Raw genomic sequence first — 25,168 nt, 5'->3', positions numbered from 1 at the left:
AAAAAAAAAAAAAAAAAAAAAAAAAAAAAAAAAACTGATTTCCTCCTGATGCTCTGTAGTCCCAAGAGCATAATAACCTCTCAAGCAGAGACAAGATGTGAGGGGCTTCCAGAGACTACAGAGCAACGTCTCCTCACTATTAAAAGCAAGTTAGTAGAGTTGAGCAAACCCAAACTTTAAGATGAGCCATTTTTTTATGAGGATGGTTCCCTTCTGTGTAATCATAAACTAAATGGGAGGCTGCTCACTCATGCACCATGTACCCAGTTTAGAAACATTAATGCACACCCAATAAGTGCCTGTCACCTTGGCAGCACTGGCGGCAGAAAGGAATAACACAGTCCTCATCATGGAAAAAGCCACCTATCAATAGACAACAGGACTTATAAGCAAACCATGGTAGTGCACTGTTAATTCCACCTAGATGATTTTGATAGGACTGCAAAGAGAAATTAATAAAGGGAAGAAGAGAATAAGGAGAATCCAAGGCAGTCACAGAGGTAAGAAAAGTTCAAGGGTTATTCAGCGGATGCAGAGTCCACTTGTTTGACTTGGGTGAGGGAACTACAGAAATTGAAGTTAAAAAAGCAGGCAGACATAAGTCATATTTCATTTAAAATGCCACTAACTGTAAAATGAACTATTTTTTCATGTACAACCAAGAAAACAAATGCTGCTAATTGAATTATCACACACCATTGACTGCAAAACATCCCAATCTAAAATGGGTTAAGATGCAAGGCAATGTGCCTCTCAGAATGGATGAAATGTGGTAATTCCCCAAAGAAGAAATGTACAGGTGAATTAACACTAAAAAAAAAAACCTGTTTTTTAAATAGAAAGATAAATTCAAACCAAATGTAGACATCATTTTTTCTTATCAAATCAGTAAGGTATTGAAAATAATGTTTAGCATTAGCAAGGGGATCGTGAAATGGACAAACTCATGCTAAAACCATACATTAATACCATCTTTCTGAAAATCACTTTGGTAATAATGTGTCAGGAACCTAAATATGTATGTATTCTTTGAGCCAGTAATCTTACCTAGAGGAACCTATGGTAAATCCATACTTACAGACTCAGAAGATTTATGTACAAGAATGTAAGGTCACTTATAAAATGCACGTTATATAAATGCTAAATTATCAATAGATATATAAATAAACTGTGGCATAGTCATAGAAATGTTAGTCAATTACTGAAATATTTGTTAAAGTATTTAAGAACATGAGGAAAATCTCATAATTTAGTGGTAAGCTTTAAAAGGAAGGAAACAAAACTCTACATAAAGTATTACTCTAATTCAATTCTAGAGAAAAAGTATTTAATAAAGACTGGAAGGAGGGGTAATCTTGGTTAACTCTGAGTGGTAGCATTATTGGAGACATTTTTCCTTCTTAAATTTATTATTTTTAAAATTTTCTTCGTTGATGGTATTTATCTTTTATAACCTTTCCTTACCCCAAACAGATGCGCTTTTCCAAATTCTGCTTGTTAAAATTAAATAAAAATTAAATTGTAGTTGAGAATGTAAGCACATGCATGGAGACAGAATGATCAATAGGTGCCCCTTACATTAAACAATACTCATACTCGATCCTCATGAATACTCATGATTTGCCAGTACCTGTTAGATTGGGTTGAACAGAAGTCATACATGCCTTCCATATTTCTCAATGGTAGAGATTATTGTGAGCACTCTGTCAATACTAGGCCAAATTTACAAGCATTATTTCTTTTCTTTTTTTTTTTTTTTGAGGCGGAGTCTCGCTCTGTCGCCCGGACTGGAGTACAGTGGCCAGATCTCAGCTCACTGCAAGCTCCGCCTCCCGGGTTTACGCCATTCTCCTGCCTCAGCCTCCCGAGTAGCTGGGACTACAGGCGCCTGCCACCTCGCCCGGCTAGTTTTGTATTTTAGTAGAGACGGGGTTTCACCGTGTTAGCCAGGATGGTCTCGATCTCCTGACCTCGTGATCCACCCGTCTCGGCCTCCCAAAGTGCTGGGATTACAGGCTTGAGCCACCGCGCCCGGCCAGCATTATTTCTAATTCTTACATTTTCCCAGACAGATGAGAAAACAGAAGTTCCAAGAAGCTGAAGAAGCACATGTGAGGGAGCACACAATTTGAACACAGCAAAGCAGAGATTTAAACCTGGGTCTTGATCTCACCACAGGCTCACACTACTTCCCTTGCACTATCTGCCTCTAGAAGGCAGATCCTTCTGTAACATGTCCAGATGAACATCAAAGAGGACCAAAATTCTATTTTTTCCATAGGCGAGTGGGGGAGATTGTGAACCAACTATAGAAATATTTATGCCCATTCCTAGAGGGACCTCACAAATTTGGGTGACAGAGACAAAGCTCTCTGATAATGTGAGTAGACTGGATAACTATGGGGCCAGGTTCTCAGTTTATCAACCCAATTCCCGAGAAACTAGTCCTTTCCATTGTCTGTGGTCACTAAGATAATGGTGCAATGCTGTTTACCCACCTGGCAATGTAAGGCGACTTGTGGAGCTGGTGCTTGGGGCTGGTGAGCTGTGAGAATGTCGTTTTATGCCTGTGAAGAGGAAAAAGAGGATAAGGAAAAGTAGGATAGTGGAAAGACCTGTTGGACAAGTAAATGGTCATCTGAAATGTTATCAGATTGGGGTCTGAAAACAACGTTTAGAAGCAGGTTAGGTGAGGTTGCAGGGTGGTGCATATTCTGTGGTCCGGAGAAGCTGGGAGCATCGCCTTTGCCTTTGTGTGTGTGACAGTACTCAATTCCTCTGGCTGGAAGGTTGCTATGCTGGAACCAATGTGCTGCTGAGCAATGCTACATTTTAGGATCACAGGGGAAGCTTTCTAAATATGCAGTTGCCTGGGCATCACCCCCACAGTACAAGGGTGGAGGCCCAGCACTGATGTTTTTAAAGCCCCTCATTCTAGTGTGCATCCAGGATGGAGGACTATCTGAAGAAGGAGAAGTTCTGATTTAGAATGAGGGAATCAGGGATTTTGTCCCTGTTTTGTCCTTATAGGCTTTGCTCGCTATTGGAGCTCAAGCAATGAACTGGATCTCTCTGAAGCTCAGGTCTTCATCTACAAAATGAGAAGAGTAACACCAATTGCGTCGAAGTGTTCCAGTGAGGATTAAAGGAAGCAAAGTGTGTCCACTGCTCAGGAACAATGGGAGACTCCACAAATACTTGGTTAGTGGGGTTTCTGAGTTTCCTGGCAACTGGCAACAGAATTCCTACGAGGAAGGGGATTATCTTTGTTCTAATAAACCCTTTAATGGGTCATGAGGCAATGAAAAGTCAAACCCCAGGATGGGATCAATAAGGAGAGAGCAGAACAAAGGGACAAAGGGAGAACTGAGTGGTTCTGCCAAAATTTTTACTTTTTTATATATATGTATGTGGGTGTGTACATATATACACACGCATATATTTACATATAAATATAAACACCAAGACACATATATGCACACATATCTTATATATAAACATAAATATTTATTTATTCATTCATTCATTTATTTTGTCATCCAGAGTGGGAAGAAAGAGGCCTGGAAGCCAGATTCTAGCAACACGGCAGATGCCTGCAGTCTGAGCTGGCAGAAATGCAGAGAGAATTCCTCAGCAGAGGATATCCATGAGTCAGTGTTAGGTTACTTCTGTTAGGAGTCCCCACAAACTTCCCAAACTTTTAGTTAAGTCTACTTTATATGCAGAGGCCTGGTGTAAGTGGAAGCTGTACTGATGGAGAAGACCCTGTGTGTCAATATAGTCACCAGTAAAGATAACTGGAGAATCTGAAGACTGGGCAGTGTCAGAGGAAGCAGAGACTTGGGGTTGGAGGTGAGTGGGAGAGCGGTAAGCTTTCCCTACCCCAGAATCCCTGGGGAATAGTGGAGACATGCACTTTGGATGACGTTTGAGATCATTCCATTTTATTTTATTTTATTTTATTTTATTTTATTTTATTTTTTTGAGACGGAGTCTTGCTCTGTTGCCCAGGCTGGAGTGCAGTGATGTGATCTTGGCTCACTGCAAACTCCACCTCCCAGGTTCAAGCAATTCCCCTGCCTCAGCCTCCTGAGTAGCTGGGACTACAGGCGTGCACCACCGTGCCTGGCTAATTTTTGTGATTTTAGTAGAGATGGGGTTTCACCATGTTGGCCAGGCTAGTCTCAAACTCCTGACCTCGTGATCCACACACTTCTGCCCCTTAAAGTGCTGGGATTACAGACATGAGCCACCGCACCTGGCCCCATTTTAATTTTAAACAACAGGGTGCCAATCCTGACATTCTGTGACAAACGCCCTCCAGACAATAACACATGTTACTGTTAATCATTATTATTGTTTATTTCTTTTCTGGCAGCAGTAGTAGTAAAAATGGAAAACATAAAATTAATCCAAACAGCTCAGACCTACAAAAACTGTGAATTTGTATGAGGTGAAGGGCACTGTATCTGGTGGTACTTTATTTCTCCGTTTTCCAGGTCTCACAGATGCCCTGAAGGTCAGAGTTGGTGGAAAACATGGAGGGTCCGACCCTGGCTGTAGCTGTGCTTCAGTTCTTGAACCTCAGTTGAGTAACTGAATTACTCCTGAGGTGATTTTTATAAATATGACTTCCAAGGTCCTTGATTGGACCCTGAAGCAGAATCTCCAGGGAATAGAGGCAGAAATTTGAATTTTAACAATTTCACCAGGTGAATCCAATGATGATCTTGTAATCTGGCACTTCCCTGGTCTAATGCAGTGTCTTGGAGACTCCGGGGTGGAAGATTCACACAAAGTGATACTCTGTGTCAAAGCCAGTGCTGCCACACTGCACAACCCCAGCAGATGCTGGTCGCATTGTATCCTACACAAAGAATGGTGGACCTTGGGTGTGCAACAAATAGGCCCTGTTAGGAGGCACTACCAGAGGGCACATCTGTGTCTTTTACCTTGTGATCCAGAGCTGTTCCTTCTCTGCCCAAAATGCCTCTGTGTCCCACAAGATTTTTTACTTGTCTCACTGGACCTTTGGGATAGGTTTTCTCAGCAGTAACACTGTGACATTTGAACTGTACAGTTCTTTGTGGTGGAGGCTGTCCTGTGCACTGGAAGATGTTTAGCAGTGTCCCTGGCCTCTACCCATGAGATGTCAGTAGCTCCTCCCTATTCATGACAATCATAAACGTCCTCCAGATGGTGACAAATATCCTCTAGAGGCAAATCCCCCCACATTGAGAATCGCTATTTTAGGTTGGAGACGGGGCTTCAAGTTTTTATTTACAGATGTGGTTCCCAATTTGGCTGCTTGGTCATTGCTAATAGTCACTCCCACACTTTAAGCAGTTACTGTGGCCCTGGCGCCATATTAGGTAGGCACCGTGAAATATAGATTTGTTGTTGTTTCTGATGCTAACATTCTGACAACAAAATTATCCCATGTTACAGGATTTTGAGACTATTTTTGTCTCCAAATATTTTAAGTAACTTGCCTAATGTTACTGAGTGTTGGGGGAGGAGGGAAAAACTTAAGTCAAGATCATTCTAAGTTCAAACTTAAGGAAATGTTTCCCCTGACACTTGCTGCTTCTTAACCAACCCATTATCTGGGTTTCCTTCAAGCACAGTCTCCCAAAGTCATCTAAGAGGAAGAAAAACCTGGGACAATTATTTTAACAAAAAGAAAAAAACAAAGCCAGATTCCCAGGCCTCACTAAGCTCTTGGAGTCAGCATTTCTGGAGGTGAGGCTTAGAGACCTGGGTATTTCACAAGTGGCTCAGGTGATTCCCATCGCCAAGCAGACTTGGAACACCTTGTGTGGTAGAAATTTCCTTCTTTTTGTCTAACTAACGAAAAGTGCTTTCTGTGGATACTCTTGTGAAGTTGAGAGAACAAATTTAATATTGCCTACATGAGTACGTGAAAAACTACAAAGCGCTCAGTGACCACAAACGTTCAATGTTGCTACCTGTAGAAACATCTACTATTGCTAGGTTATTTCATAGAAATGCTTGGTGGAATTAAAAAAAAAATAACTGACTATAATCTTCCAAAAGCCTGCAGGTTGATAGCTTTTCGTAGAGGTAGTTTTTCATCCCCTTAGTATCTTCTTTGCAAACACTGAGTAGGGGAGTTCTGGGAACCCTGAGTCAGTGAAAAAGCAGAACTGCAAGCCCTTCTGGAAATGCTGTTATTTTCTCTGTTTGCTTGGTGAGATGCCCAATATATCAGGAAAGGGATGAAGCCATGCCACCTCTCATAATTATGAGTCATAAACAGGTAGCAGGCGGCGATGCTTAAAATAAAACTGGTTTTGATTTTGCCACGGGCCACTGGGGGTGGTTAGGTTCTGAGTCAGCCTCCCACTGGCTTCCAGTTCACTGAGGTTGTGTTCTTGAAATCACTGTCCATGTGGAAGCTACCAAATTACCTATCATGTTACTCCACTCATGGGAGTAATACCCAATATATCTAAGTTTCATTTTCTAAAGTCCTTTGCTCTTCACCCTTCCCTTGCTCCCTCCTACATCCAGGAAGAACATCAGAAACCAGGTGGGAACAGCCAGTCCTGATCCAGCTTCTAAACTGTACTGTACGATGCACACAGAAGGCTTCAGACCACCCATCACATGGAACTGGTTCTTGGATTCATTGTAGAAATCTACTCTGTCAGTGGTTTTCAGTCCTGGCTACATGTTAGAATCATCTGGGGAGTTCTTAAACAATATGCTGACACCTGACCCTTCACCCCAAGATGCTGTTTAGTTGGTCTGGGTGGGACCTGGGCATGAGGACTTTTTAACGTTCCCAGGTGAGCCTGATCTGCAGCCATGAGATGCACCGCCTTCATGAATACCCAGAGATGTTTCTGTCAGTTGTCGGGAGGGAAGCCTTCTTTCTTCTGAAACAACTGGTGCGCTCATCCTCACAGATGTGAATCTTGTAAATGGTTTCTTTCCATTTAAACTTACGATTCCAGAAAGCTTAGACCCAGTTTATGACATAATGCTAGAAATCAGGGGAGGTCGATTTAGACTGCACATCTGCATATTAACATTTGCCCTGGTTTGCTCTATCTATGCTAGCTCTACTTTATGACTCTGGTTTTATTCCTCTTTCTTAATCATTAAAAAAGCAATGTATTAAATTTATATGAGTTTAGAATTCTCAAATATTTTATAAATGAGGTAAAATAAAAACAAATGAACAAACAACTATGTCAATGCTGCTATTGCTAAATTTCATTTTCCTCATCTATAAAATTGAGAAAACATCAATGTCAGGACAATAATTGTGAGTATCAAGTAAGAGTACACACATGACAGTGCTTAGCAAACAGTGTCATACAGTATAGTGTTTATTTGTTTTAGAAAGGCATGTGTGAATGTGCATGTGTGCATGCGTGTGTGGGCACATATGTGCATGTGTGTGTGTGTCTAAGTAGGTAATCTGTCATCTTTGGGAAATAAACACTTCAAGGTCAGGAATTACATTGCCCTTGACTCACAGCATGTGGCTATTTAAGGAGTAAACAACCCAATCTGTCAGCTTGGGGCAGAAATGTCACCACTGCAGCTTGTGTGACTTGAGGTATCCTTTGACAAACGAATAGCTTTCAGATATTTCAAATTAGTGTCCTTGTTTGGTTCAACTAAAGGGCAGTGAATCCAATTCATCAAGAGTCTGGAGAAGAGGACAGTGATAGAAGTGACAACTAAGGCTGCCCACCTCAGGGTGACTGCACACCTAAGACTCGGGACTTCACAAAGTTAGTGCTGAAGCACAGTGATTTGCAGCTTAACCTCAAACAAATAATTTCCCTTCTGCAAAATGGGGTTAGCCTGGCCAAGCCTATGCCTGCTGGGGAAAGGGTGATTTAAGAACCCTTGAGACCAAACATCATCATTATTAATGGTCTGGCAATAGCAATGTTATTATAGTACAACCAGATCCCACAGGGCAGAGGAGGATGCTGAAAAGCTGAGGTATGAACGTTTCTGTCAACTTATTGGCCACTTTCAATCTCTCTGTTTTCGCATATTATAAATGACAGACCTCTGATCATTATTGTTGAGCATATCTGCCAACATCTTCTTTGTGTTCCATTTGGGCTGGGGCGGAGGGCAACAAGCCATTGCCTGAAGCCTCAGAACAAATCATCACTTTTGCCCTTTACAGCTTTGAAGAGAGACCATCAATAAAAGTCCAAGTCCTGCTTCAGGCTATGGGATCACTGAAAGAGTCTGGAGGTCTCCCCCCCACCACACCACACACACACCGCCCTAAGAGTTATCAACCAAGAGTATATAAATTAGAGCGGCATACTCAGAGTATTTATTTTTTTTCCTCCACAATACAACCACCATCAATACTAGGTTTGGTTTTGTATAATTTGAACATGTCTGTTCATCACAAAGAACAATGATTAAAAACAAGAGCTATTCAGAGGTGTACCACCACAAGCTATTTAAATGTGGCTTTCAAAATATTTGAATATGCTTTGAACTTGAATTGGGCATATGAATGAGGAGTTCAAAAAAAATGTTCACAACCTGTGACCCAGTAATGGTATATCTAGAAATCTGTCCAATGGAGATATTCAGAAATGTGACAAAGCCTTATGCACAAAGAGCACCATTGCTGCTATTTACAACTGCAAAAAATAAAATAAAAGCCTATAACTTAATTGCCCAACAGCAGAGGGGTGGTTAAGTAAATTGCGCTAGAGCCACAGAATAAAATATTATGCTGCTATTGAAATTATATTGATGGAGAGGTTAAAAAAACACTCACAAGAAAATGCTTACAATCCAATGTTGTGTGAACAAACCATAATTCAAAATTAACTATACTATATGGTCTTAACTGTGTAAAAATGCACAGCAAAAGATCATAAGAAAATAGAGTATCTACAATGATTAATTGTTGGATGGGGTATCACAAGTGATTTTAAGTTTCCTATTATACTGTCTACACTTTCCAAATTGAGTAAATTCTATTTTTACTTTAAGGAAAAAACATTAAAAATATGTTTCAGTGAATGGCAAGCATGGCTGCTTTGGAGGAACATCACACTCCCCTTCATCAGAGCAATACTACCATGCAAAAACGATACACCAGGAGGCCCTAACGAAGGGGTGATATTTGTGTAATATGCAGTATCAACACTAGAGGGTTCTCTCTCTGGGGCCGGTTTGAAGGCATCGGGCTGGATGCTATACAGGATGTAAACCCGTTATATCCCCACAAACAGGAGTAATGAATGACTACACAGAGTCCCTGAATCATGATGGCCCAACTTAAATTTTTGGACTTCGTGATGATGCAAAAGCGATACACACTCAGAAGAAACTGTATATAACCATTGTTTTTCACTTTCAGAACAGTATTCAATAAATTACGTGAGCTATTCAACACTTTATTATAAAATAGGCTTTGTGTTAGGTGATTTTGTCCAACTCTGGGATAATGTAAGTGTTCTGAGCATGCTTAAGGCAGGATACCTAAGCTATGATGCAAACATAGCTGGTAGGTTAGGCATATTAAATGCATTTTCGACTTACGATTTTTTCAACCTACAATGGATTTATTGGGACGTGACCCCATGATAAGTCAAGGAACATCTGTATTCCCTAGTCAGACTCCTTATGTTCATGGCCGGAGCAGGAAAATATTGCCAAATATACCCCTTTCAAAAGTAGGGAAAGAAAAAGTTTGCAATTCAGAAAGCTAGCATCACAGGGCTGTAAAACCATAATATCATTGTACCCTGAAGAAAATTAAACATATGGAAGCCAGCTTAATTCCACGAATGCTGAGATTTCTTATGCCTCTGATGAGCTTCTGATAACCCATTTGCTTCATCCCTCATAGTCAAAAAAGGTGAAATGAAACATGATATAGTCATACTCTGTGTATGTCTTACAGAGTGCAGGCAAAGGCACTTGGTGCCTGGGTATTATGAGGCGTTTCAGGAAATACAAAAGAGACAGATGGTTGACTGAGTTTGGACAGCCCTATATCTGAGACAGAACATGGACAACAATGGGAAACATTCAAAGGAAGAAAAAGAACAGACTTTTCATTTATCCAATTCCAATTAAGAGGTTAACTCATTGTTTTTATTTGGTAATCAGAAGAACATACAAGTACTTATGCATTACTAGATGCTGGGGGAAAGTTATACATTGAAGGACTGTCAGGCTCATCTGTGCAATAAAGATTTACAATAAACACATCATACATTTTTCTGAGAATAGCTCAGTATACTCTTTTCTACATGAATCCTTATGATTTAATTTTGTATTTGGAGATATGATACTATGGCATTTGGATATGTTGTTTAAGCAGCATCTTAGGGAATGGTATACTCTTCCTTAGAATGGATGGCCATTCTTTTGCCCTGTGATGTACAAATGCAAATTACAACCTGCATTTTATCTGCCAGAAGTGTATTTCACATCATGGAAGTACACTCTATCACTACTATGAAATCAAAACAAGTCGTATTACCATCTTCCCTTTTGGAAGAGCATTCTCAGAACATATCCAGAAATCCCTTCCTTATTCCTCCAAAGAATGGTTTATTCAGCTAGATATTGGTTGAGGTTTGGGTTTTGGTTCTGCTTGCCTCTCTCTTTTGAGTCTTGCTAAATGTTCTTGATATTAATCCAGATATTTCTCACAAATCCAGCTGAACAGCAGCAATATCTAAGGCTGAAGAGATGAGTTGAGTTTTCCATTCACATATGGCCAGTGCCCTCATCAGGAGAGAGCCTACAGATTCATGGTGAGTAGGGTCTCTTTAGGATGCTATGCATTTAATGCATAGGGTGCTATGCATCCTAAAGAGAAAAACCCTGTGAGAGCAAAAGTTGTGCTCTACACTAAGGGAGGACAATAGCAACATCATATTCGCCTCTAAGTGACTCACCTTGCTTTGGGTAATTGATTTCCCATAAAGATTTCCTTTATTCCTGCTTCCTTTTCCCAAGCTGTTTCTGTCTTCCCATCTATCCCCAGTGACATTTACACCCAAAACTTTCCCATATGAATTACATGGAACAAGGTGCTTTTATTTTTCCCATTATTTTGTGTTTGTACGTGCTAAAATGATACTGCAAGCAGAATGGGTTACCCGAGCAGAAGCAAAAGAAGGAATTTGTGAAGGGTAGAAAAATGGGAGGAAAAAAAGGAAAACATAAAGGAAAGAGTTTGAAAAAGGGAAGACATTTGAATTAGATGGGGGGAATCTGGTTGTACAGTGGGCACAAGAGCTGATAAAAACCTAACCAAGCTCTAAAATGAAAATAGCAAATATATTTCTGAAAATTCTACAGCATATAAAATTGTATAAAAATATCATCAAAGCAAGAAAAAAGGAAATGTATACTCTATAGTTCTACCTCTAGAGTTATTGGACGATACCTATGGCTATAGGTTTTTCCTATCCATCTGTATATATTAATATAATATGTGACTATATTTCTGTACCATAACACATATACCCACTCAAAGACAAGGACAGTAGTACACAAATTCTACTCCAAGATAGGTCACGAGAGGGAAGCAAAGACTATACAATGATGTATCTCCAGGGCAATCTATTTAAAACCCATTCTATAGCCACCGGGTTTTAATGGGCTTTATTTTAAATGAATTACCCTGCACCATAAACTGACTGAGAAATGCTCCTGTAGGTTCAGAAGCCAGCACTCATGAAGAATACATGGGTGAGGTTCAGGAATCATGGCTGAACCTGACCAAAGCTGAGAGGATGTGTCTCCAGTTGGCACTGCCTCTGGCCTGCAACAGCCAGCATTCACCCCCCAAGGGGGAGAAGGTCTCCTCAGGGGAGACTGAATGAGTGCCCTGAGCGAAATGAAAGGGCCCATACCCCCACTCCCTGCTTCTCCTGGCTGAGCAGATGGCGGCCCAGGCTGGGTGCAAGTGGTTAATGAAGCCAGCCATTGCCAGGGTTAATCCACTTCTGCTTGGGAACAGAAGCCAGAATAAACATGAATTCATGCCAAATATGTCTGGCAATATTTTCAAAAAAAATGAGTAGGGTGGGGGTATTGAAGAAAACAATCAGGAATTAATAGGGTTTAAACTTGACCATCATACATCTTTCAGTCCAGGTCATCCACTGCACAATCGTTTCTTGTTCAATATAAAAACAAGATGCTTTTTCAGTGGCGCAGTTCTTGCTTAATTCAGACATTCCTGGAGAAGCAGCCAGTCTTTTTACAAATGTCCAAGGAGAATCTTTAGAGGCCTGCTTCCCATTTTTCTAATCTCCCTGGGAACATGTTCATGCTCAGATAAACTGTCTAATGTAAATGACTCTGGTAACATTCTAATTCTAGTGTCACCTCTGTGCCCACTAGTGTCTTTGGTGAGAGAGAGAAAACCTTAAAAACTAAAATCTGGCCTTGGCAGGTAATATGTCTCTTGATTCCCAGAGGGAGGTTTTATAGGAATATTGTCACTGCTCATTACAATTTTTTTCATTAAGTTCATTTTCTCAGTGATAATGAGGCCTTTAATCATGGATCTCAGTTGATAAATTGTAAGTATTACTTTCCATTTGTTCATGAATAAGATCCAATATAACATCGTTATTGCATCATTATGTTCTTTAACATCTAACTTTGCCACGGTGCGGTGCTGTACCAGATCACATTATTGGTGGAGCAGAACTATGCAGTGATTCCTCATGCTGTACACAGAGAATCTTCTATTTGCTCTAGGTGGGTCTGTTTAAGGTTTTAAAGGTTTCCACTTGGATTCTCAGTAAATCCACTGATGTTTTATATAGATTGGTGTCATCTTCCCTTTTGGAAAGACATTCTCAGATAAACCCTGTTTTATTGTTTTGTTTTGTTTTGTTTGTTTTGTTTTGTTTTTTCTTAAGTCAAGAGGCCACAGAGAAGTTTTATTTTATTTTTTTCATAAATTTGGCTGACAATTTCTCCCAAATTACCTGCAGTTTCCCATCTCTTATAATAAGCTATTTGTGTGAGTAGGGTATGCCTGCATATACTTAGAAGATAAGCCTTTAGCAGTGTACTTGGCATATAGGAGAAGTTGAATAAATTTTCAGGGAAATTTGAATTTTGTTTGCATTCACAAGTGGATAGTGGAATTCAGTTAGATGATTTCGAATGTGTTTCCTGAATGCTGACCGTGTTCCAAGCACTGTGGTGGGCCAGCACTGCATCTCCTGTGGGGTGTGTGGGCACCTCAGAATCAGAACAAAGTTCCCAATTAGGAAAAACAAAATGTTGCCTGAATTCCCTAAATTCTCTTTATTTGGGATAGAACACTACATATATAGACTTCCAATCTTAGAATCTTCTTTATTTCACTATGAGAAAAAGATTTCATGCTTTGTTTCCTATTGTTTTTCCTAGGCTCTGTGGGGAATGTTACAAAGTAATTTCCATCATCAAAGTCTCTGCTCATAGGTTAAAAAAGAAGAAAATATATTATATTATATTATATTATATCTATCTATCTATCTATCTATCTATCTATCTATCTATCTATCTATCTATCTATCTAAGGAAAAGTGACCCATGACAGAAGTGATATTAAAATAAACAGTATCCATACTTCCAAAATATGGATAACAAAAATTGGTCTCCACCTTTTGAATTACTGTCTCACATCCCATGATAACGTTGCTTTTTACTTTACACTTTTGTATCCAAAGGCATGGTTCCAAGTGGAAAATATAATACAATGGCTTAAATTCTACAAATGAATGAACATGTGCTCCAGGTTATTCTTTGGCTTTCAGATGTTTAGATATCATTTTACTGTTTAAGTATATCAGATCCACAATGGGATCCTGTCAAATGTTTTCAGTAGTTTTTCAAAGCTCCAAAAATGAAATGGACAGTGGAAGAAAGTCCATTTGAATTTAATGGGTTAGAAATGGGTCTCTTGCCTGCTGCCATAAACTAATAGGGCTCATAACCTAAGAAAGATTGGCACAAATAAAACATGGAACAAAGTCCTCCATAAGAACGGGTCATTATGCCACTGAAATGTACCACATTAACACAACTTAAATGTAGCGCTATTTGGTGACATGGGGACCCAAATTCAAGGGCTAACTCAATTTGTCACATTTTACCCAGGGATGTGTAGAGTGCGTGGTTTTGTCTGTGGTAGGTCTGTCCCTATTGCTGTCCCCACATACTGGTCAATTCAGGTGTGTAAGTCCTTGCTCTGTGTGTGTAAACCAGAGTAAGATGCCATCATCTGTGCAATAGAATGTTTGTCCCAAATTGTTGCTCAACTTGAAGAAAGCTGTTTTAAGAAAATTAAAAGACCCCAGAAAATAAGCTAGAGCTTTGGAAATATTGCTCTTGCAGTCAGCACTGATTTGGAATAATTACTTTAATGTTTTATCAGCTCCAGTATCAATTCATAGCATCATATAATATAGCATTTTGTATTTTTAATAGATAACTTTGCATTTTACTCAATATCCCTTCAAAACACTTTTAAAGATTTAAAGCTAAGAGTGAGTTACATGGAGTTTTGTTTTGCTTCACTGAGAGTTTTAGGTGAAGTTCTTTATGGAATGAAATTCTCTTTCCATTCTTTTCAGCCGATTAATAACTTAAAGCAAATGAAAACATTTCAATTTTATTGGTGCTAGAAAAAAATGGCTATATTCCTGTATCTTTTCAAATGTCGTTTCTTGTTGCTTGTTAGATTATAAAATGGAAGCTGTAGACTTTCTATTTTGACTGGCCAAAAAGCTCCACATATAAAAATACAGAATATAAATGAGGTAAAAGGTCCAGGTTCCAAGGTCACAAATTGACATACTCTTTGTTATATTTAATTTCAATACAAAATCATACCACCTCCAAGCACACAGTTTGCAAACTGATGTCCCATGGATTAAATGCAGCTCACAGGCAGGTTTCATTTGATTAGCACGGTGTAAGTTTTTGAGTTGTCAATATGTAAAAATTTGGAGAGAGCTTATATCAAATCCTAGGTATCTAGGACCCCCATCCCCACACAGCTCAAATTCAGTAGCTGCCTACCGACTACCCTGTTTTGACAGCACCCACCCTCCCCAATTTCTCTCAGTCCCCATTGCTGCTTCTTCTCTTACTGATACAAAGGCCCTCCATGAATTGCCATTTACCACAATGACTGTGGTATTACATGGCTTGCTTTATTCATTTACTTGACCTGCTAGACCCCTGAAGTCATTTGAATTTGTGGCCACGTTATGTGGTGAGGTCATTGTTATGAACACAGGGAGCACAACAGAAAAATCTAAGTGTTTCTCCAAGGCAAAATACAAAGTTGAGAGAAGAAATCTGTTCAAACATCAGCATGCTGTTGTGTATTCTCTACTACAAAGTTCTTCAAATCTTTCTGTTGGGGAACATTCTGGCAAGGCAAAGGTCCTGGAAGACCACATACAGTCTCTTTCTTTCTGCCTGAAAAAATGCCAATATTTCACCTTAGTAATAAAAGGATGTTTAAATGTCTGTTCTCGTGCTTTTTCATGTATAAATTAAATCTGTAGTGGGGAATACACTTAAACCTAATGCCTAGCTCTCTTTCTTTCTAGTACTAATCCCCACTTCATCACCAGCATATTCATGTGCTTTACTCTTGGGAAGGACACAGAGATTCTTGTGTGACCAACAACCACATTTTAAGAATCACTTTTATCTAAATCACATCAGACTCATAAAATCACCCTTTACTGGCACTCCCTTAGATCCCACCTGTAATTTGATCTCAAGGGGGCTGCAATGTTATTCTCTTTCCATGCTACATCTACTATTCTTATTTTTTATTCATGCTATTAATCCACTTCTATCTTGTATTTTTAAAAACTCACTAAAATGCAAAGAATTATCTGCTATATCTCCCTGATACTAATTCCCTTAGCACTTTACTGAATAAAAAGAAGAGTGATGAAGTGAAACCACAGATATCCAAAAGAAGATGGCCAGCCAGTGGTAAAAATCGCAGTAACCACTTAATTATGGATGCTACCAGTGAAAACAATGGGTTCCCACTCAACAGTATGGTCATCAGCTAAACATTCAGGTTTATACTAATGAATGAACATATGCAATAAATTAGCCATCAAATAAAGATTCTTATGGAATAATCTTTTTTAGAAAACAAACAGAATTCTGTATTATACAAATGGGAAAGAAAGCATAAGAACAATTTTAAGTCTGAAAGGAAATTGGAGAAAACAAATGTTCCTGACAGGAAAGGAACCAGAGACTGGAATCATCATCTTTGCTGTGATGAATGTCAGCATGGCTGTATTGTCAGTAGCCAGTGCAAAAATGACAACATTTAAAGTAATGGCATTGACAGTCACAAAATGGCAATTACTGTGTGTGTGGCTTTTTTCAGGCCTCTCCCAGCATATCCAGGATGTCCATTCTCATCAGGCCAGACAGGAGCCTTGAAAGCCAGGTCATTAGCAAAGGATTTTGAGGATGTCCCTTCATGTTTTGTTTCTGTTTGAGTAAAAATCTCAAGTTGTTTGGTTTGCTCAGGGGAATGTCCCCAGAGTTCTAAGACCTCAAACCAACCCCCAAAGAGTCATCCCCTGGGAGGAGATGGTGTGAGAGAAGGCCAAGGGTTGGGGGTGGGGGTTTGTGTGTGAAAGTTGTACACCTTCTCCAGATATAGGTCTTTGTGGAAGAAGGAGAAGAAGGAGAATGAAGAAGCTCAGCTAGAATGATGCAAGACATTGGCAGCCTCTTTTATTGTCTATGAGGTCTTTTTTACTCTTCTGAATCTGAAAAAAAGAAAAGAAAAGAAAAGTGTCAATGCTGCCTTTCCCCCCCACCTCCACCCTCCAAGTCTGAGGAGAAGAAAATCTAGGGGACAAAATAATGTGAGAACCAATTAAACATTTCCATACTGGTCATTGCTATGTTCCTTGTAACAAGATTTGTTCTATCCATAAGGGGAAAATCTCAGTGCAAAACTGTAATATCAGTACATTTGAAATCTTAATAGTTGCTATAAACTAGATTAGCAAACATTTGGTCATGCAATAGGGATAGTAAGCCACCTTCTTTTGCAATGGAGATGACGGTTTTGTTGCCAGATCTGGTCAATCTGTCTCAAGGGTCAGTGGGATTGGAAGAAATCAGATTCATCTAATCCCAACTGTTTTCATATGAAAAGCAATGCGCCTCTCTCAGAATTCTTGCCCCATCCTCAGAAGTTTCCCAGAGACATTTAAAGCAAGATGTATCCTAGCCCAAATCATTGTGCAGATGGGTGAATCACCTGAGTTCTCCACTGGACTCAGAGCAAGGGGGTGGAGGAAGATGACAAAGATGGAAACAGGACTAAGTTAATGAAAATAGATAATACTGCATTTTTTTCAACTGGTATGCTCTACCCCATGTAACCTCAAAGGTCTTAGGCAGAATTTAAAACAACAGCCACAACAAAACCACCATATTATTTCTTCCAATTGGTGTTGCATGCTCTGCAAGTCATCATGCCTTATAGTCAGAAAGTGTTCCCTCCTATGCAGGGCTCCAGTGGGCTTGGACTTTAAGAAGGATAACACCATTATCTACAGAGATGTTAGAAGCCTTTACAGGACAAGGAAAGTTTCTCATCCAACTTTAAAGACTAAGGTACTCTCCTAAGATTTAGGTGAATTTAGCAGAAAACTCATTGGGAGATAGGAGAACTCCTTCTGATCTATTATAATTACAGTCAATTCTCAATTTCCCAGGGGCCATTGATCCAACCTTCCTGCTGTTCCTCTAACTTTATTATGTTCTTGATTGTTCATTATGTTTACCCTCCATTAACACCTTCACCTATTTGAGAGAAATAACAGACAAAAGTGAGGCTTCAGACCAATCACTTTACTCCAATACAAGCACTGATAAACTTGCCAGTGAGAGAAGGAGGTGAAACAAAAGCTGAAATTAAGGATGAGAAATTTCCCATTGATGCTGATAGTCTATGCACAGTTTGGTCCACATGGGAATTGCAATGGACTTTGTCCTTAGTATTCTGACCCTGCCATTATGAAGTTGGGATCACATGGTATGAGGCTTCTTTTAGAGAGTCGTCATAATACTAACCACCTTCAGAGATGTTCCCTGACCCTCAAATGTAAAGCCCAATTTTGTTAGGGTGACAGAAGGTTGGGTTTGATTTTTTAGTAACAGACCCATTGGTTGGAAGGAAGCTAGAGACAGATAGCTGGGGACAGCTGATAAGGACCACTATTTAACTCAGTAAGCCCCACCTGGCCAACAAGGAGAGTGATGCACCTCCTGCAGACTGGGTTAGCAGAGACCCATGGTCCAGACTGCTGGGTCCCAGAGATGGAAAGAGGTCTATCTAGGGTCTTAATGAAATCCAAAGGCTGTTAAAAGGAGATATTCCTCCATTTCTAATCACTGCTTATGGGTGAGAAGGTGGAGTGTTCCATCTGGCTGTGGATCTCCATCCTCCCCTCCAGCTTTGGGTCAAGGGGTGAAGGGAAAGGGTGAATAAAAGAAGTTTGTGTGTTTAAGCTGTGCCTGTGTTCATTGTCATTAAATACAACCAGCAATAAAAGAACAAGAAGCATATGTTCTATAGCTGGGTCTGTGACCTGCTGACCTGTGTGATCATTCCTGGCCTTCCCAAACATATGCCCTCTAAAAGCACTTCTGTTTGTGAATTTCTTAAGGCACTTAAGAAATACCCTAAGGTCCTATGTCATAGCTATCTGCAAAATAATGTTCCAACCCAGACTGCTGACTCTTTGAGAACAGGGAAAATACCTGTTTATAACACTTCTTGCATGTAGTGCAATGCCTGACACATAGTATATGCTCGACAATTTTTTTTAATGAAAAAGAAGAGAATTGAATAAGCATGAGGAGGATGGGACTGATAAGGTTTGGTGATGAATAGGAGGTTTCCCTCCACCTGTTTTCTAATTTTGACTTTCACAGCATGAAACGAAAATTTAAAAGAAAATAATAAACACCCTAATTATATATTTTATTCAATAGTAAGGTATGATATATCAAAATATTTACATTCCCTATGAAGAAGCTCAATTATGGATGGCTTTCTACGGAGCTAATCTCACAGAGAAGGAGCACCTGCTATCCAGGCAGCTTTGACATGGTTTGTAAATCAGGCCTGGTCCTCTTTTCACTCCACATCCTGTCTTTCATTGTGTTTTGGTTTTATGTATTTGTTTTCAATATCAACTGAAATTAAGTAAGCATCAGCAAGACTACAAAGTATATGAAAATGAGGACCCTGAAGACAAAGTGTTAATAGGCCACTCTGTGTGTAACTGGGATGCATGACTTTTTGAAGGCCACAAAAAGTAGTTAAATCCTTCCACTTTTTTAAGAGTGACTGATGAATTGAAATGAAAACTTTCTTGCCACATCTTGGAATAATTCAAGAAAATATATTTAAGTGCTTGTCCTTTTACCCAAGACTTTTTATATCTCACAAGGTAAAGCTGTGAGGACTTTAAATCCTGAAGTGCAAATACATGGTATATGAATTCACAGAAATGTATTTAGTCTATGGGAGCACACAATCATGTTTCAGCAACTTCATTTAGAAAATTGGGAGATGGACTTAAAACAATGTGGCCTTATTTATGGTACCATGCTACTCCCACAGGTAAGTGCAGATGCTGGATATAGGTCTTAAAACCAGGTGATTTAAAGATAATTAGTTTTAGAAGAAGATTGAAGTTCAAGTTAACATGACTTGATTCTAAAAATGTGTTTATCCATTACAATGTTTATTCCTGGATCACAAATGGAGTGTCAATGAGGCAGCCCTCATAATAATTTGTCACTGGGCTTAAAAAATATTTTAAATGTATTTCTCTTCCATTTTTCTTGGATTTGATGTTTCAGCCTGATTCAACTATAACCTAAACTCAAAAAAGTAAGCTGACTTGGCTGAAGAGAGAGCTGGGATTCAAAACCAGATTTTCAGGTCCTAGGAACTCTGTACCGTAGCTGCCTCCCTATGGAGTCGACTTTCTACAAAAACAGCAAAGTGGTACAGCACTCACCTGACAAGTTATAAAACTCTAAATAGAAAAAAAAAATGAATAATAAGTGTAGAGAAACCATAACCAATTTTAAATGTCATGTAAGACTTCTATTGGACATATGAATGGGTCCTTTTTTTTTTTTTTTTAAATAAGAAGAAAACACTAAGAAAAAACAATTTTAGAGTTATCTGTTAGGCTTTATCCAGGTATGGATTTAAGTGTCCTAGGTCACAAGTACATGACAGCTATTTTAAAGGGTTATTTTCAACATGTGCCTGCTTTCTCCTTGCCCTAAACAATAGAGCATATGATTATAATAGGATTATTCTAAATGAATTTTCACTACAAATAATATCCATGCTACAGCTCTGCTAAGACAAAATCCTCTCATCATGTATTATTCCAGCACAGAAAAATAAAACAGAAGGACAGATAGACAGACACATAGATAGATAAACCAGATAGATAGATAGATAGATAGATAGATAGATAGATAGATAGATAGATAAATAGATAGATACATACATACATACATACATAGACAGACAGACAGATGACATTTGTGGGAATGTAACTTCTTAAAACCTTGCCTATGTCATTAACTCCTAAAATTTACCCATTTGATCCAAACACACAGATCAAACACAGAATAAAAACAGTACAAGAAGGGAACGGTTAGGTTAGTGCAAAAGTAATTGTGGTCTTTACCATTACTTTTAATGGCAAAAACCACATCTACTTTGCAGCAACCTAATAGTTCTTAAGTCCAACCCTTTCCCTCTTTGTCTTTCCTTTTGCTCCATTGCATCTGCGCTACCACTGAAAATAACAATGATGTTAAACTCTTCCTCTCTACCCTTGTTGCTTTCTCTCTTTCATTTAGCATGGTCTTTCTTTCCAAACATAAAATATGTGAACAACTGTCTCTGTTCTTCTGTCCCACACTGCCCAAGGTATCTTACTGCTCTCATGCTCTGTTTTAAGAATGTAGCACATTAACACAAAGAAAACGATTAAAACACTGAACTCTCTAAATGCCCCCAAGGCCTGGCCCACTTTTAGCAGACAAGTAAAAGTCAGGCATATGTAACTCCTACAACTCCTCTGATGGTAAGTCAACATCCCTGATTCACAGAGGTGCAGGTGAGGGTACAGGTAAGCACCCATGTCTGCGCAAAAGAGTTTTGTTTCTGATCAGTCTTTGAATCTGTGAAGTCAGGAAGAAGCCAAAGACCATAAAGAAAGTGCTTCAGATCAAGTAAGTGAGGCTTGGATTTTAGACCTGAAACATTCTGACTACTCTTCACTTTTTTCTCAATTTTATTAGTTCAGGAAAAGCAGAAAAGATTCTAAATGAACGAGAAAAACAAACATTTTCTCATGTTTTCACTATGGCTCCAGGGCATAGAATAAAAATAGCATATATTGTAGGGGGCTAATACTTAAGAAACGTAGATCTCGTCACTCAGAGAACAGGGTGCCCATCAGTGGAGAATGCTAAGAAAAAATGCGAAGGGGGGAAGCTTGAATACTTGCTGAATATTGCATTTTAATAGCTTTTTTGAGCATGTGGGTGTCTAGACAAGAAATGACATTACCAATGTAGACAGTGTTAGGTTCTGCCTTTGGCACATATTTACTTCAAAGGTACCTGTTATTTTAAATAATTTTTATAATGTTAATAGAGTTTCTTTTGGCAAATGTATTGTTACTTGTGTTTCTCAAATCCCTTGCACAGAATCTGACAAAATATCATTTTTCTAGGAGAAAATATTGATTTCATGATTACTAAGTTTTATTTTAAACATCCTAAACATCAGTATTAAGGAAAAAAGAAAAATCACATCTTGCCCAGTAGTTACAAAATTCTAATTCCCTCTGTTAAACCAGATTCCTTTACAAATACAGTGGTACATTAATAGTTCCACAGAGTATCTAGAAGACAGAGTGAAACAATGAAAGCTTATGTAGCAATAACTGCAAGTGAAAAGTTGTTCAGAAAGTCTAATTTTATCATTAACAAAGAGTTCACTATATACTTTTATTTGATATTTCTAATATGTAGTTATTTGCTAAGAGACTGGGATCTAAACACCTATATAAAAAATAAGAATTGATGTTAGAAGTTTCCCTTAGTACAACACAATTTATTTAAACCCATCAATCTCATATATTGTATAATATATAATATTAATATAATCCACATATTATGGATTTGTTAATAGATTTTCCCTCAGTCCATTGGAAAAAAAAACCCAATTATGTTGGATTTAAGCATCGCTGAATTCACAATAACTCTTGTTGTTGGTTCAACCTACAGCACAGCTTCCAAAATTAAGTAGAAAATGACAGTGAAGTATCTAGATCAAAATGTTTAACCAAAAAACCTTTTAGAGTTTAATTAGTGAAGTTTTAGCTAGATGCATGAGAATGACAGACACCAAAAAATAATATTACAATTCTCTTCTCTATGGATTTTTCGTTGTTTTCCTTGGACAGGGACACATGCATATATGTATATATGATTTAAGATATATGTAATATAGTTTATCATATAGGTTATATATTATATAGGGTATAATATATAGGGAATATATTGTATATATGATATATAAATATATTTTACGTTATGTGTCATATATGCATCATATATCAGATATATCATATATGATTCACATACCATATGTATCACGTTTGTATACTACAAACGTGAATTTCAAGACACAAAAATCTACAAGAGGACAATGGTAGTCACCTGCCATCTTGTTCCTTCATAATTCCTTTATATTCATTATCTACCATCCTTGAAAAGCACAAGGACATTCACTGAACCTGAAAGTATATAAAAAATGCATTGATTTGAAATGGATGTTTATAAGCAAAAGCGCTAACTGTTCTGATTCACTATGACTCAGATGAAATGCTAGAACCATGAGTAAGTAATAGGCTTTGTACTTTCATGCTCCCAAGAGCAGAAGTCCATAGCAAAAAATGAACAAGGTGCTTTTTCAGGCTAACCCCGTTTGGCCACTTCCCACTCACATATTATGGATTGGTTAAAAGATTTTCCCAAATCCATAAAAAAACCCAATTATGTTGGGTGTAAGCATCACTGAATTCACAATGGCTCTTGTTGTTGGGGCAACCTACAGCACAGCTTCCAAAATTAAGTAGAAAATGACAGTGAAGTATCTAAATCAAAATGTTTAATCAAAAAAACCTTTTACAGTTTAATTAGTGAAGTTTTAACCAGATTCATGAGAATAACAGACACCTAAAATAATATTACAATTCTCTCCTCCATTTATTGACTCTTTGTTGTTTTCCTTGGACAGGGGCATTGGAGTGGAGAGTTGAGATATTTGTCAAACTACTTGAGAAAATAAGGTTGTAAATGCTTTAGAAAAGACATGCTAAACCATAGCATTTCCTTACTATTGATGTTCCACATGACATAAATATGTGAAGTAAATGGTCCACAGGAGTTTTCATGGACAAATGGCTAAGGGAAATGGGATATTAGTCAGAATTTGTGTTCTTATGATGACTTAATTGGAACCCAAAGCACTCCAGACATTTGGTCCCTCTTTGCTCATGAAAAATAACCTACACGGACGCTGGATTCTCATGTTGAAAGCAATTCCTTCATTAAAGAAATGTCCACTTTTTGTCAATATAAAGCTGCAGGATACCTTCCCAGAACTAAGAAATATTATCTTTGAGACAGAAACAAGTTTAAAACCTGAAGGATGGGATTAACTATATGCAGAAACTGCCGCAAATTAGCGGATTTTGACTTCAGTGGCATGACCACTAGAGAAGTATATTACAAATGATTCATTTCTAAAAACAGTTAAGCACTGGAGTTACAAAGGGTTAATTTTTAAGGTAAGGAGAAGAGATTCAAAGTTACTGCTATGGCAACACTGTCTTGGGTGTGAGAGAAAAGGACAGGGTAACAGCTTGTCTTCCCAGTTCACATTCCTTGGCCTATTTCACACATCACATGATCTGGGCACACCTTCAGAGGGGTGTAGAGCCAGTGAAAATCTGGTAGTCTAAAGTGGACAAAAAATAATGAGAAAAAAAATCGAGAACATCTACCTTAAAAACTATGAAGTATTGTCAAGATTAAGGCCCAGAAAAGCAATCAAAGATGACTGAAAGTGAACAAGAATAATAATCTACTCCAAGATATTAACACATCTGATGGCTGAATTAATGTGTGGCTGAAAAACAGGCAAGAAAAGGGGTGCCATAGTGGGGTGCCTCTTGCACTGTCAGGATATAGAACATGCAAGATGACCCATATTCACTCTTCGTGGCAGGTCTGTCCCAATGATAGAAACAGATTTCAAGATATTCTATCTTAAGATCACAATTCATCAACAAAGTCCCCTTACATGTTCAGTTCAGCAGCAACCTTCTGATACAATTTGACTTTTCAAGTAGGTTTTCCTTCAAGAAGAAACCACCAACTGGCCAGCTGATATGAGGATTCCAGTGTATGTGCAGTATATATTTCACATTGTACATCAGTAAACTGTCAGTCAAAACTATGCACTGGTCACAAGTATTCATTTCAGTGTCAACAAATCCTCTCCAGCATAATCAACTCTTCCTTTACTGTCAATATGGAATTCCTTGTTCTGCCATTGTGTAGAGCTCTTCTAGCTAATCAGCAAGCCTCTCTTTCTAATCATCACATATCCCCTAAGCTTCCAGATGAAGGAATTTTGTGTTTCCCAAATGAGACCATTCTTATATAAATAATAAAATAATGAATGGCAAAGTAAATTTCACTAAAAAGTCCTACGTCAAGAATTATCAAAATGCCAAACATTTTCTATTACGTGTAGTGATGCAACATAAACTAGGGTAGAAGTCTGAACAAAAATGGTCACTAAGACCACCATCCTCTAAGAATGGTAAATCCATTAGAATTTTGTCAAAAATCACATCAATAGTTCCTTAGAAAGAAATAGATCTTTCAGCAATTGGGAAAAATATTAAAAGAATTACAAAACTCTCCATAACATCTTCTACATCTAGGGGGTATAAGATTAATTCAAATATGAGTGTGCTGAAGACAAGTA

At 38.4% G+C, this 25,168-nt stretch overlaps 1 protein-coding gene across 12 annotated transcripts in view; it reads right to left on the bottom strand.

Moving 5' to 3' along the window:
• PDE1C (phosphodiesterase 1C) overlaps positions 1 to 25,168 on the bottom strand; it is a 571,792-nt gene that overhangs the window by 23,211 nt on the left and 523,413 nt on the right. For 10 of the 12 annotated variants that reach the window (XM_017876413.1, XM_017876415.1, XM_017876419.1 and 7 more), the window contains one exon: positions 2,499 to 2,567. In XM_017876413.1, the coding sequence (XP_017731902.1) occupies positions 2,499 to 2,567 (69 nt within the window). Of the gene's footprint in view, positions 1 to 2,498; positions 2,568 to 10,089; positions 16,812 to 25,168 lie in introns of those variants that run through there. The other 2 variants (XM_017876421.1, XM_017876424.1) reach the window with 1 other exon arrangement.

This window comes from Rhinopithecus bieti, unplaced genomic scaffold (genome assembly GCF_001698545.2).
Source record: "Rhinopithecus bieti isolate Rb0 unplaced genomic scaffold, ASM169854v2 scaffold_10015, whole genome shotgun sequence".
In the NCBI taxonomy this organism is placed as follows: Eukaryota; Metazoa; Chordata; class Mammalia; order Primates; family Cercopithecidae; genus Rhinopithecus; species Rhinopithecus bieti.
Note: the sequence above shows the minus strand (reverse complement) of the source record. Positions and strands in the feature narration are given on the sequence as shown.